Here is a 14,001-nt window from a genome sequence, read left to right as displayed (position 1 = left end):
AGGGAGCGAACGTTTGAGTGCACGTGATTCTGCGATTGAGACAGCTCTTAAAATGGCCGACTCCCTGATCAGTGCCCTGACTACTGAACTAGGGAGCTGATTGAGACGCACCCTGGGTGAAAACAAAGGCCTTAAATGAACAGAGAGAAACCAGATAATTATTGAACACATGTGGAAACTAATGAACTAATCAACAACAGAGAAAACTAGGGCTGAATCCGAAATAAACCCCTAAACCCTCATTTAATATTCCCTATGTTAGTCCACTAATATAGTTCACTTGAAGGAGTGAATTAAAACGAGTGTGTGTAGTCGGACAGCCGTTGTGTGTACATCGGCTGTACACTTGTTATTGTGGTGCAATGTGGTGCACTCAATAATGTCCACTCTGGTTTCGGACACCACTACAAATGGCTGGCCCCACAAATAATGCCCTATTTGAGGTATAGGGGGCGATTTCGGATTCAGCCTAGGTCACAGAGGCAGGGCTGTAACCACCATAGACATTGAGGGGGACAAGTCAACGGTTTTTATAAAATTTCACCATTTTGAATTGAAAATATGACATTATTTATGTAAATCATAACTGAATATGACGTGACAATATTTTTTTTTGCATTTTTACATATTAGGCAGACGAAAATAATAGTGAATGTGTGCATATTTAAGAAAAAAACAATATATGCAAATACTTTACTTCATAAACAATAGAACTGGAACTTTTACAGCCCCCCCCCCCCCCCTTATTTACTTTAAATCCATTTTAATCCTTTAATAATTGAATTCCTTTAAATAATAAAACCAATAAAAGTCATGGTTAGGGCCTTGCACAGAGGGCAGAACTAAAAACACAAAAGATTGGACATGTGGCTTATATTAAGTTGGTCGTCCACCTTAGAGATAATCACCCTATTTATAATGAAAGCATCAGATTTAAAAATATTATATGAATCATATAATAAAATGTAATATTCAATTGTTACTACTGTAAAGCTATATTAATTTATTATGGGATCTCATTCAATGCTTTCAGAATAAGTTTTTGTTTCTGTATTGTTAAAATGACAGTATATTCTGAAAATGTATCAAAATAAACAGTACAAACTTTGTATTAACAATTTTTAACCGAGACTAACAGATTATTTTAGCTAGAGTATTTGTATCAATAATTTGTACCTTTTGCCCTGTGTGTGGGGTCATTTTTTTTAAAACTAAATAAACCCCTTTTAAGATTTATTTTCACACAATATCTGTTGCTTCATCAATGTTCCAAAAAAATTATATATAATTTCTTTCTGCAACCATACACTATGGGAGTAGCCTAATAAAAAGCACATTTTTCTTAACGTGTTCCTTTAGCCCAATATAGTCCCGTGAAGCAGCAGCAGCAGCAGCAGCATATCAACACGATGACAACAGCTGCTTTAACACAAGACACAAAAAGCATTTTTTTTTTTCAACTGCTCGTGTCAACACAACGCATGCAAGAAAAACGGAATCATTCAACGGTGTTGCAAGTATAGACAGGGAGGCACACAAACCGTGCGATGACCCACAGGGTTATCTGAGGAATTTGAGAGGAGCTCTGTCGAATGCGCTGAAGCTCCAGCCGCGTTTCATTACGATTTAATAATCTTTGCGCAAGACTCTGTGCAGATATGAGGAGAAGACCAGTGCGCGCTCGAGCTCAAATCTTTCCACATGCACGCGTACAGTATCACGATCAGATGACTCTAACACGTGTTGTCATATCTCGCTGGCTCCAGTCCAAAATTAATCCAGGATTACACTTTAACACAGAGAGAACTCAATGACTAATAAACGCAGCTGACGGAGGTTTCAGTTGCCGAGGACTTTGTGAAAAGAAAAGCAACCGACTCCAAAATAAACAGAAGACACAGGCGAGATCCAAAGCTAAAAATGAGGTCCAAGGGAATGTTTGTGCTTGTGTTACTGGGCGCGTTAACGGCTTATCACGTTTATTCACCAATCCCGAATAACATAGAAGAGAGATGGAAACTAATGCTCACTGACTCTTTCTTCAAAACTTTAAGCCAGTTGGTAAGTGTGCTCGCATTTGTATTTTAAGACTGACAGATATCATTGTAAAGTGTAATGCCAGCTAAACGCACGCATATTGCACCGCTACTGCCATATCTCTCGTGTCGCGTTATTATTTTGGGCAGGGTTGATCAAAGAGTGTGATTACGCAACTCATCGCAGTTGTAACCTATTTGCTGGCTCAGTTAAGCGATTGAGTATTTGTTTGGATTTCACAAGTGTTTGGCATGACGCCGCTATCCCCATGAGTGTGTGTGTGTAAATAGAGTGAGGCAGATTTACAGTTTACAGATTGTCAATTCTTAATCCGACCATTGTAGCGTAAGCTTTGTGGCTAATAATAGAAGGAAATTATAGCAGGAATGCAAAATAACTAAAGACAGTGGCTTGCAATAGATTCTCTTTACACTAAGTGAAAATAGCATTGATTTTATATAAATAGCTATTTTCTTTGCAATAAGTGCAAATAGTTGTTAGATGCTATTTATACTTATAAATAGTGACTGTTTGCACCTCAGTGTTGTTGTACCTGAAAAGGTATGCAATAATAACCGTGTAAATTATTATATTATTACAATTATTATGGATGCCGCCTCATTGGGACAATAAAGCCCTCCCTACACCGACCCCAAACTGATAAATACTTTATTATTAAACACACGTTAGACTCTGTATTTTCTTAATTTTTAGTGAATTGATACGCCTTCCGATCTGATATGTGATGGGAAAAGGGAGTAGAGCGAGTTTGGCAAAAGTCGGGTTTGAACGATTTGCGTCAAAACTTTCCGCTTTACCTGCACTATTGCTATTGTTGGCAATATGGTGTCTTCCATAATTTTGTCTGGCCTAACCAGACATCAGTGGGCGGAGTTGGTGTATGTAGCCTCTGCCAACAAGGTGGGCTATTTATTTAATTTAGTGTAGACCGTTAAATAAATAACTGTGTAAAATTACCCTTAAATTGGGGGGAGGGTTGCAACAAGATTTGCTTAGGCTAAATGTCTAACTCTGTGTTGTTGTTTCTTTCTTTCCCTGGTCTCAAGCCAGGTTTCCATTCAAGGGTTTTTTTTGCGGAAAAAGTATTAGCGCATCAAAATATTTACTCAATAGCTGATGGAAATGGCAATTTTTTTTGCAAATGTCGACACAATCTTTTTCGTCTAACTTCAGCGCATAAATTCTGTGTTCATACTTCAAATGTCGCGAAAAAATTTTTGGAAACACTTTTTGTCAAGAAAAAGGGCTTTAACGCAAATAAATGTGGCATCACGTGACAGAATTAGCCTATTATAGAAAGCGTCTGCACGTGGCATTGCTCTCGTTAAAGCCGTTTCTCTGTAGTTAAAAGGCGCATTAAATCTATTATATTCATATTATATTTTTATATTGTATATTAAATTATTTTATAACCATTGGTAAGAATAAGACGTGTTACCTCTCAAACATCATTCATCCTTATTTACAGTATGTAATTTTGTGTTTTTTACAATCTAATAAAAGTTAATCAGAAAAATAATAGCTCACAGCTTATATAAAGAACTGCACCTGTTTCTGAATATTGCTTGATCAAGTATTCATCTAAATAGTCTAAACAAAGTACAAAAACATGACACTTATTAATTCAAATAATTTTATGTATACATTTTAATAATATTGCCTAGTTTTGTTTTAAAATGGATGAGGATAATATTGCGCCTTAAAAATCTCTGCAGCTCGACAAAAATAAAAAAGTGGCGTCTGACAAACGAAGGAAGGCTGTTGGAGTCTGACATAAATAAAGGTGAAATAAACAATGTGTCTGAATACATACAAGTAATCATAAAATCAGATTTCATGGGCAGGATCTGGCTACTTGACAAATGAAAATCACAAACATGACACTTAATTTAAAAATAAAGTAATTTTATAAATACAATTTATTAATATGTAATACAATTTTACTTCAAACAAATTAGGAAAATAAAGTGGGTTGAATCCAAAAAGCTTTAACTGAATTGTAGAATTGTTAAGCTCTATAGACCATTTAAAAAGGTTAAATATAGGCCTACACAAATGAAAGGTTTAGGTTACAGCTGCATCTGACTCTGAGAGAAAAACATTAGCAGACATTTGATGTTTTTGACCTCTGAAAACAGAACGAATATCTTATTTGGTTTGAATGATCTGAATATGTTCTCGGCTGTGTGTTCAAGGCATATTGTTGCTATATGACTGAACACTTTACTGTACCAATCTTTTTCATGGATACTAAAATGTTGCTTCCAGGACAATTGAGCTGCTCAATGTCCAAACTGGTGCCTGAACCGATACTTTAAAAAAAAGCCACAAAACAGCGGTGAAGGACATTAAAGAATGGCTTTTTATTTTTTTTAATTCTTTAAATTGAACAATTTATTAAACGCAATTTACTTAACAAATTCACAGTAAAACTTAAGCCACCTAACCCATCTAAAACAGGCCTAATGTAACCCTGAATAACATTTACAGTACTAATAACAGCAAAGTATATTCTTGGTTTGCTACAAACCAGCTTCAAGGTTCAGCTTTATTTTGAAATATGACCATATTCTCTGGCTAAATATTTTAGAACGTATCGCCTTATTGTTTTCATGGCGACACGTCATGCTTCTCACATGACACACAGCAGCCGCAATAGTGCTATGACAGCTGTATCGATTTTATTTTGTTTTCTGTTTTTTATTCAAAATATTCACAAAATTGTTAACTATGTCACAAACTATCTGATATTCTGATTTTCAGATATGTGTGAGTGAGTGTGTGTTAGTTGATCTATAATGCGGGATGGGCGTCATGTTAGTTTGCGCCTAAGAGAATCAGATCTGTCGGATTTACATCACGCATATGTGCATTTAAATGTCTGAAACCTAAAATAAAAATGATGTGGTGAAAACACTGAATAGTTGTGATATGTGACGAGCGCGTCTGTCTCTGCCAGCCAAAGCACGAAAGCACGTTTTAATTTAAGTGGCACCGGAATCTGCATTCTGATTCGGTCCGGATTACCACAACGACTACCAGCATCACCGAGACACGCCCCGACCGGCCTGACGGTCGCTACAGCGAGCAAAAGTACGAAATGGCTATGTAAGGCTTGGGCCAGGGGCGTTTCTAGGATATTCATTTTAGGGGGGCTCAGCCCCCAGTGAGGGTATGGTAACACTTTAGTTTAGGGTCCAATTCTCACTATTAACTAGTAGCTTATTAGTATGTATATTAGGATATTGGCTGTTTATTATTACTTATAAAGCAAATATTAATGCCTTATTCTGCATGACCATATTGTACATCCCTTAATCATACAATGTATGATTACATGTTTATAACATAGACCTTAAAAAAATCTACATATGTGCATTTTAAGATGTTCTGAACAATAGCTTGAAAACCATGTCAGTGGGCAGATATGACTGATTAAGTTTTTTCCATTTTAGTCAGCGAAGACAGTAAAACATATGTTTAACTGATATTTATATTTTTTATGAATAATTTTTGTAGACATGTTAATTTAAATGTATTAAATTAATTCACAATATGCACACATTCATTACTAATCGTATGCCCAATACAGGCTACAAATGGAATTATATTAATTTACAATATGCAAACATTCATTACTATTAATCTTATGCCTATAATCTGAAGAAAACAGCTTTGTTAATATTTCTTGTTTGTTAATTATATTATAAATGACATTACATAGGCCTATTTCAATTCAAAAGGGCAAAATTAGACAAAAGTTTATTAATTTGCCTGAATATTTTTGTCATTTGTTTAAAATTTCTGACTTACAGAAGCAGCTGTCAAATATGAAATGTTTAGTTTAGCTTCATATCTCGCACTTGACGTCGAGTCGCGCTGCTAAAATTCACGCTCAGCCTCAGCAGCTTCTGTGAACATAAAGCCCGCCTACTCTGATTTGATTGGTTTTCTCAAATATTTTGACATTGACAAGCGATGACAGACCAATGAGGCTCAGATCAACACACACACCTCTGCTTCTGACGTGCGCTCTATTCGCCGCTGCTGTGGATTGAAGAACACGCTGATTAAAAGACGGTACGAAGGCGAAGCCTCCCGCAAGTTTCATATGTTATAAAGTTTAATCACACATTTTTTAGGGGGGCTGGGCAGTAGTTTAGGGGGGGCTGAAGCCCCCCTAAAAAGGGCCTAGTGCAGGGGTGGGCAATTCCAGTCCTCGAGGGCCACTGTCCTGCAGAGTTTAGCTCCAACCCTGATAAAACTCACCTGCCTGTGGCCTTCTAGTAATCCACGAGACACTGATTAGCTGGTTCAGGTGTGTTTGATTAGGGTTGGAGCTAAACTCTGCAGGACAGTGGCCCTCGAGGACTGGAATTGCCCATGCCTGGCCTAGTGTCACCCATGGCTTGGGCTCAAGTGTCTTATGTCGTTGGAATCCTTGGCTCAAGACGGACAAAATGCATGCCTCGGATTGGCTCGCCCTTCAGGCGCCAATTTCGAGAAATTTGTTTTTTTTTGAAAAACCTACTTTTGCGAACTAGTCCCACGTTTTTCCCCTAATCGGAACCAAACCACAGTAGAAATGTTCTTTGGAGAGAGACTATCAATAATTATGAAAAAAAAATTGATTTTTCAATTCATGGTCGCTAAGGGGAATCAAAATGTTCGTGTCGGGGGCCACTTTTACTAAAATGACTATAACTTGTGAACAGAACAAGATATTTTCGCTAAACTCTGAAATGTCGGTCACATGACAAAAATTGCGACGATTGTCCACTTGGTGGCGCTGTAAGCTGAAAAAATGTCATGAAAATGTCTATAACCACACCCAACCATTAGTCTGATAATAAGTGGCATGCAGTGTCTTTGTCCAGAGTGCCATGATAGTCTATGAGAACATAGGTGTATCTCAAAAAACACAATTTGCATCATCGGCACAATGCCTTGAAGGAGCCTAAGAAGTTTCAAGCCAGTATTTTTCACTAAAGTCGCCTCCTTAGACTCCTGAATCCTTGCAGAGTCCATAAAGTTTTGCCTTATGGTTTGTGTAAAAGTGTAATTAGTGCTTACAAAACTTCGATCTGATCGAGACATTTACATTTACGCATTTGGCAGACGCTTTTATCCAAAGCAACTTACAGTGCACTAATTACAGGGACAATCCCCCTGGAGCAACATGGAGTAAAGTGCCTTGCTCAAGGACACACTGGTGGTGACCGCTGGGATTGAACCAGCAACCTTCTGCGTATCAGCGTATCAGTTCCTGCGTATCAGTTCCATGGTTTAACCCACTGGACCACCATCTCACATGAGACAAAACAACCACAAGAAATTTGACAACACAGGTCAATAGCTAAACAATAATGTCCAAATGTCAAAACTATGATAGGAAGTAAAATCCAATCAATGTTGCCCATTAATCATTTCTGTACTCTCATAAATATACTGTGTCTATAACGGTGTGTCCGATCCTGCTCCTGGAGGGCCACTGTCCTGCAGAGTTTAGCTCCAACCCCAAATCAACACACCTGTACCAGCTAATCAAGGTCTTATTAGGAATACTAGAAACTTTCAGACAGGGGTGTTGAGGCAACTTGGATCTAGACTCTGCAGGACAGTGGCCCTCGGGGGCCGACTTTGGACACCCCTGGTCTATAACCTAAAAATTAATTGAGATATTTTTTTACAAATTTGACACACATATGTATGGACACACTCTGAGGACACCTAACAAAGTGGTGGAGATTGGGCAAGACGTGGTGCTATAACTGCCAATATTTTAAACATTTTTATTTAAAAAAATGATTCCTTAGTAAATGGCCTTTTTTCATCTATGATCTAAGTTTATTTATTTATTTATTTGGATCCCCATTAGCCAATACCTAGACAGTGGCTACTCTTCCTGAGGTCCCAACAAGTAAAAATACATGAATCCATAACAATAAAAAGTAAATGAAACATACAAACCCCAAATTAATTTCAAATATCAAAATCAACAATTTACTATCGTGCCATTAAGGGTGCTTTCACACTTGGTTCGATTGCCATGACCGAACCCGAGTTCGATTGCTCCCCCCTCCCCCGTGCCCCCGCTGGACTGTGTTCATATTATATTATTTGGTTCCGAACCGGGGTGCGTTTGCGTCATTAAAGCAGCAGCTGTTTACCCTGTTGCTTAGTAACGACAGCGAGCGTGAAGGCGGCAAAATGCATAGCGTGGCTCACCTCACTTTTATATTTTTGTTTCTTAACCATTGGTTTTGTTTCTAAAGCTTCAGTACGTAATGGCACTTGCGTTGATATGCCGCAAATGTACTGCAATGCTCTAAAGAATGCTGAAGACGAGCAGAAATGAGATTTACAGCTCTCTGCTTGCAGTATGTCAGTCACGGTCGTCAGGAAAATGAGTGAAACACACACAAACACACATTTTTATCAAATCATACGTCATTAATAGCGGTTCACTTCCGCGCTTTAGTACGATTGCATTCACATCAGCAGCGAACCGTACCGGAGTTCACATGAACCGTACCCCAGACCACCCTTTTTAAGCGGACTCTGGTACGGTTCGCGGGTGCGCACCTGAGTTCGGAAGACCGTGTTCACATCATCCAAACGTACCGAACACTGACGTCAATCGAACCCGGGTGCGCACCAAAACTGCTAGTGTGAAAGCACCCTAAATGTTCCTTTAAAGATTTTTTACCACTTTTTTTATTTTTAATTTACTTCAAATACTTCAAATATGTAATATGCAATGGTAAATCATTCCATATTTCCATTCCTCTATATGTTACAGTACGATGTTTTACAGTAGTTTTCGTAGTTTTCAAGAAGTAAAAAACATCCCTTTGATGCATGCCTGGTGTTGAAATTATGACTAGTACTACGATGTAAAGGTTGACATTACAGGACATTAGGAACTCTCGACAAATGATTTCTTATAAAACAAAGCAGAGAGACAATCTTCAATTACCTTTAATTATTAATGTGAAATAGTTATTATAATAGTATATCTGGCTTTGGTGAGTGACATTTCAGATATTACTCCGATTTATGGATCACCAAAATGCTTTTGGTTTTTGTCAAGTTTACAACCAACTTATTATTCTGTACCTACTTTGACCAATTGTAATTCCTCATCTAAGCAGTAGACGACTGCTTAATTGATGTTGCAGTTAAATATAATTTTGTTTAATCGGCATACATGACTGTCCGTGCTCACTTTAAAACAAGAGAAAGTTTATTGGTAAAATAGACAATAGTAATGGTCCTGAACAACTTCCTTGAGGAACACCACATTGCAACTCTTTCACATCTGAAAAACTTCTAATATAAAATACATAATGTCCCCTATTAAACAGATCACTTTTAAACCAATGTACAGTATGAAAAGTAATTGTAAAATAAAATCTAACAATACTGCTCCTAATTTATTTTCCTCAATCTGTGCTAAGCAATCGTCTGTCATCGGTGTTAATGCTGTTCGTGTTGAGTGTCCCTCTCAATGTGCATGCTGAAAATTATTAAAAACTTACATTTGCTCACAAACTATTGTTTCCAATACTTTGCTGAGAACCATTAGCCACCGTATTCATCATATTTACGTTCACTTATTTTAATGTAACATACAACATTCTTTTATTTTTCCTATTAATTTTTGTTACTTAAATTCTTAATGTGCAATTGACCTCCCAATCCTCCTTGCTCCCAGTTCTGTTGGCTGTACCCTTTGAATCTCTTATATGATCTTTTATAAGATACTATGGTTTTCGAAGTGGTTACATGCTTGCTAAATAAAACATAATATCTTTTTATGCATATGTGCTTAAAGGCCTTAAACTGCTTGAACCCCGATAAATTTAATTATTCTGAAAATAGTAAGCAGTATTTGAAGTAGTAAGAAGAGAATTTCAATCTTCTCATCTCTGCATTTTACAAATATCTGGGATGCGAAAGATATAATATAATTTGCTATATACACGAAATTATGTACGGAAACAACTCAAGGCCAGATTTTTTTTAGCGACACAACATAGCTTATGCAACAATGCATTTTTTTAGGGATGAGGTCATTATGCACAACATTTTATCGGTAAAAGGCCCATTGGATGGAAACAGGCTGGAGACAGCAGATTGAGCAATCTTTTATTTAACGCATATTCACTTTGTCAATAACAAAACAGTGGAAAAAGTGAATGGAAACTTACTATCAGTTTGACTTTTACAAGTTACAGTTGTTTTGAAATCTACATAGTACATCTTATTAACTTTTATTAGTTAATTTTTTACTTATAAAAATATGGACATCAGTTGCAACGTCTTGTTAACAAGATTTACTTTTAAAAGATTTAATTTAAAAGTGTAGTTTGTAGTATTTATGTGGATCTATTGACAGAAATGCAATATAATACACATTTTCAGTGGTGTATAAAGACCTTACATAATGAACCGTTATGTTTTTATTACCTAAGAATGAGCCGTTTCTATCTACACACACCGCGGGTCCCTTTACTGTGAAGTCTCCATTTTGCTCCGTCATGTTTCTACAGTAGCCCTAAACAGACAAACTTCTCTACAGAGCGCTAGTCTCTCTCTGCTCTCTCCAACAACATCATTTTTTTAAATGAAAAGAAAATGTTAGGGAGGGACGATTAGGGAAGAGATCCAGTCAGAACAGTCAGAATGCGCACATTTGAATTGTGACGTGCTGATCTAACCGCTGGAAAACATGGCGCTGTTGCACTTCTACAGACTCACGCGACAGCACTTCTGGGGTGCGTTTCCCGAAAGCAGCGTTAGCCAACTATGGTCGCAAGTTTCGTCCTTATCAGCATATTGGTTCCAACGAACATTCACAAACAGCATCGCAAAGTTGTGTGGTTGGATCGACAGCTCTCGACCTGTGGTTAGAACGATGTGGACTTAATAAATCCTTATCTTGAGCAATATAAGCAAGCTGACATTCAGTACAATCTATATCTTTAATTTAGAATACATACAAATGTCATTTACGTCTTTTAGCTTGTCAAGAGATTTAAAGCACTGTTTTTAAAGACGTGCTCTAGTATGTAAGGACGAGCCAATGATTGAATCTGGAAATAAAATCTAGCATTAAAGGTCCCATGGCATGGCATTTTTTAATTATTTTATAATGTTTCCTGTGGTGTACTTATATTGTTAGTATGATTTTTACATCATAAAATGTCATAATTTAGAAATAAAAGGCATTTTTTCTATACTGCTGTTTGCCCTGTGGCTGAATGCCCTGTTTCAAGAGGCGTGTCTGTGGTGAGACTTCAGTAAAAACGCCCACAGTTGTGATTGGCTGACATCTTTGCATTTGAAATGAGCAGAGGGGGCGTGGTTTAACGAGGTCTACGAGGCACGAGCTGCTGCCAGAGAGACGGATGGACCTGAGTTCACTTCACATCAGTTCTGTCAGTCTCAGTTCAGTGAACTGTTGTAGTTACAGCATATACTTCAGGTTAGTCTATTTTTAGTCGGAGGGGCTGTCACTCATGTCAGAAAGTTAGTAACTTTAGTAAATTATGGATCAGCGCTGACTCGAGACGCGAACCGTTTAGAACGATTCAGTCCGATTTGGTGAACTGATTCGGTTCACTAAAAAGAACCGGTTCAAAAGAAAGATTGTTCGCGAACCGGACATCACTAATGTACCAGAGACAGAGCTCAGCGATTGCTAACAGAGTTATTTATAGTAACTACTGAGTTTATTGTGTTTGTATCTGAGAGTTCTGAATAAACACGAGTCCCAGTCACACCGAGTCCGTCTTCATCATTATTACCAACTTTGTAACACATGCAAAGTACCATTACAGCTGTCGAGATGAAAGAGTTAAGAGTAAGTGTTGATAATAACATTATTTTTAGATATGTTCCTATCATATGAAAAGCGTCTGTGACGCGCATTGAGTACACAGCGCAAATAAAGACACAACAGCAGTAATCGAATGTAATCCAGTTTATTGTGGGGAAAGCTGGCTAGCCTAGCCGGATACCCTCACGCTTACCCCCCGTCTGCTTAATCTCGCGCCGCGTTTGGTGCCTCCGCTGTGGGCCAGATGCAGTACTGGGGGTTGGGGATGTTGAAGGCCGACCGGTCAGTTCAGCCCGAGCTTCGGCGTGTGTGAGGTTTATCTCTAAAGATGTTACTCTGCTGATGTTGAGCAGAAACGACTGTATGCACATGGTAGAACAGATAGACGCGACGAGGACGTACAAAAACACTGACTCACAAGAACGAAAACACCGGGAGAGAGAGAAGCCGCTGCGTGTGCACGAATTATAAATAATTAGCTACACATCAGAAATCACTGATCACAGATCAGAAGAAACTGAAAAAAGACTTCTGTTTTCATTTGTACATCCAAACACTGAGAAACTGCCAGCCTTCACTCGTTCACAAGCAATGATCTCTCAAGCGTTTGCATGGGCGTGCCAGATTCTCTGGGCGGAGGAAAGGGAGGAAACCGTTCCTGCTTGGACGTCAAACCAGGAGACTTCAGGATTGGCTCGTCTGGCCTGTCATTTTCTCAAAGGCAGAGAAAGACAGCCAGAACTCGGTTTACACCGATCAACATTTCTATCCACTTGGGGACAATATTCAGGCTAGGGGAACTCCTATTAATGTTGAAAAACCTCATAAAATGAAAATTTCATGCCATGGGACCTTTAATTCAAACTTAAAGGGATTCATTAAAAGAAGCTATTACTTCACCACCTGCGTGACATCTTTAACCAACGTGGTTGGACAACAGATTTGCGACAGTACGATTTGCGGGACACAGTGGTCAGTAGCTAGTTGATTTCTTCAACGATGCATCGTACTATGGTAGTTAAGCAGTGAGTTACGCCGTTGTACGGGAAACGCACTACGGGATCAGATTCCCGCGTCCGTGAGCGCCCAGTCGTGATCACGTTCATTTGACTGCTTTAATTGTGAGAAACCCTCCTAAAATGTCTATCATACAAAAGAGTAGATTCCTAAGATTATATTCATAACAATACAATAATGAATTACCTTGCAGATATAGTGATATAGAACGCGTTATACTCGTAGCTCAACAGCGGCTGGCTGAACTGCGGCATGAGTCGCATTGGAGTGACATCAACTTCCCTCTTCGATTGATTGGCTAGAGGATGAGCTGTCAATCTAGAACTAGTGGACCAATGGCGATGCTAAGACCCGCCCTGATTTACATGAAACTCAAACGGCAACATTTTGAAACGCAAGCGCAGAATGTGGAAACGAGAACAAAGGAGAAAAGAGATTCATGATTCAGTTTTGAGCAGTATAATTTTAAACTAGTTTAAATGTTTGATTCACGTTTATTATTTTTATTTCCGTGACCACGTTGTTTGTGATTCTGGTTAACTTTGCATTGATTTTTCAGTTTTGTGCGTTATATTTTCACATGTGTTTTAAAATGTTTATTCATGCGTATTATTTTTTGATGCGTGACCACAATATATTAGGCGGGAATCTGATCCCATAACGCACCCGCACATTTATAATGGTAATTGTTTATGAACTGTTGTTTACTTTACAATGTTTACTTTACAATGTTTACATATATTAATATAAATTAGTATGTTTAAGACGGTTGTAACAATGCATATTTTATCTCTCTCATCTGAACTTGAATGAGCAGCTGCAACTGCAATAGTAATACATTTCAAAATAAGAGTCAATGTGTATTTTAAGCTTGTTTTATAATTCATGCGTATTATAAACGTTTTTGGTTACACAATAAACTGTATTATAAATTCATTCCCATTTAATTCATAGTCAGGAGGAAAGACTAGGAACAGTATTTGACACATGTTATTCAATAAAGTATCAGGGTTATAATAGTTCACTAAAACCCTTAAAACATATTCATTACTTGAAATTAAATAAATGTTAACTGAAATAAA

General features: G+C 37.8%; 1 protein-coding gene across 2 annotated transcripts in view; it reads left to right on the top strand.

The window, feature by feature from the left end:
• The first annotated feature begins 1,357 nt into the window (after positions 1–1,357).
• aadac (arylacetamide deacetylase) overlaps positions 1,358–14,001 on the top strand; it is a 56,881-nt gene continuing 44,237 nt past the window's right edge. The window contains exon 1 of one of the 2 annotated variants that reach the window (XM_079824125.1): positions 1,358–2,061. In XM_079824125.1, the coding sequence (XP_079680251.1) occupies positions 1,921–2,061 (141 nt within the window). In that variant the 5' untranslated portion in view covers positions 1,358–1,920. The remainder of the gene's footprint in view (positions 2,062–14,001) is intronic. The other variant, XM_079824126.1, reaches the window with a different exon arrangement.

Source organism: Gobio gobio (genome assembly GCF_949357685.1).
Source record: "Gobio gobio genome assembly, chromosome: 8".
Lineage (NCBI taxonomy): Eukaryota > Metazoa > Chordata > Actinopteri > Cypriniformes > Gobionidae > Gobio > Gobio gobio.
Note: the sequence above shows the minus strand (reverse complement) of the source record. Positions and strands in the feature narration are given on the sequence as shown.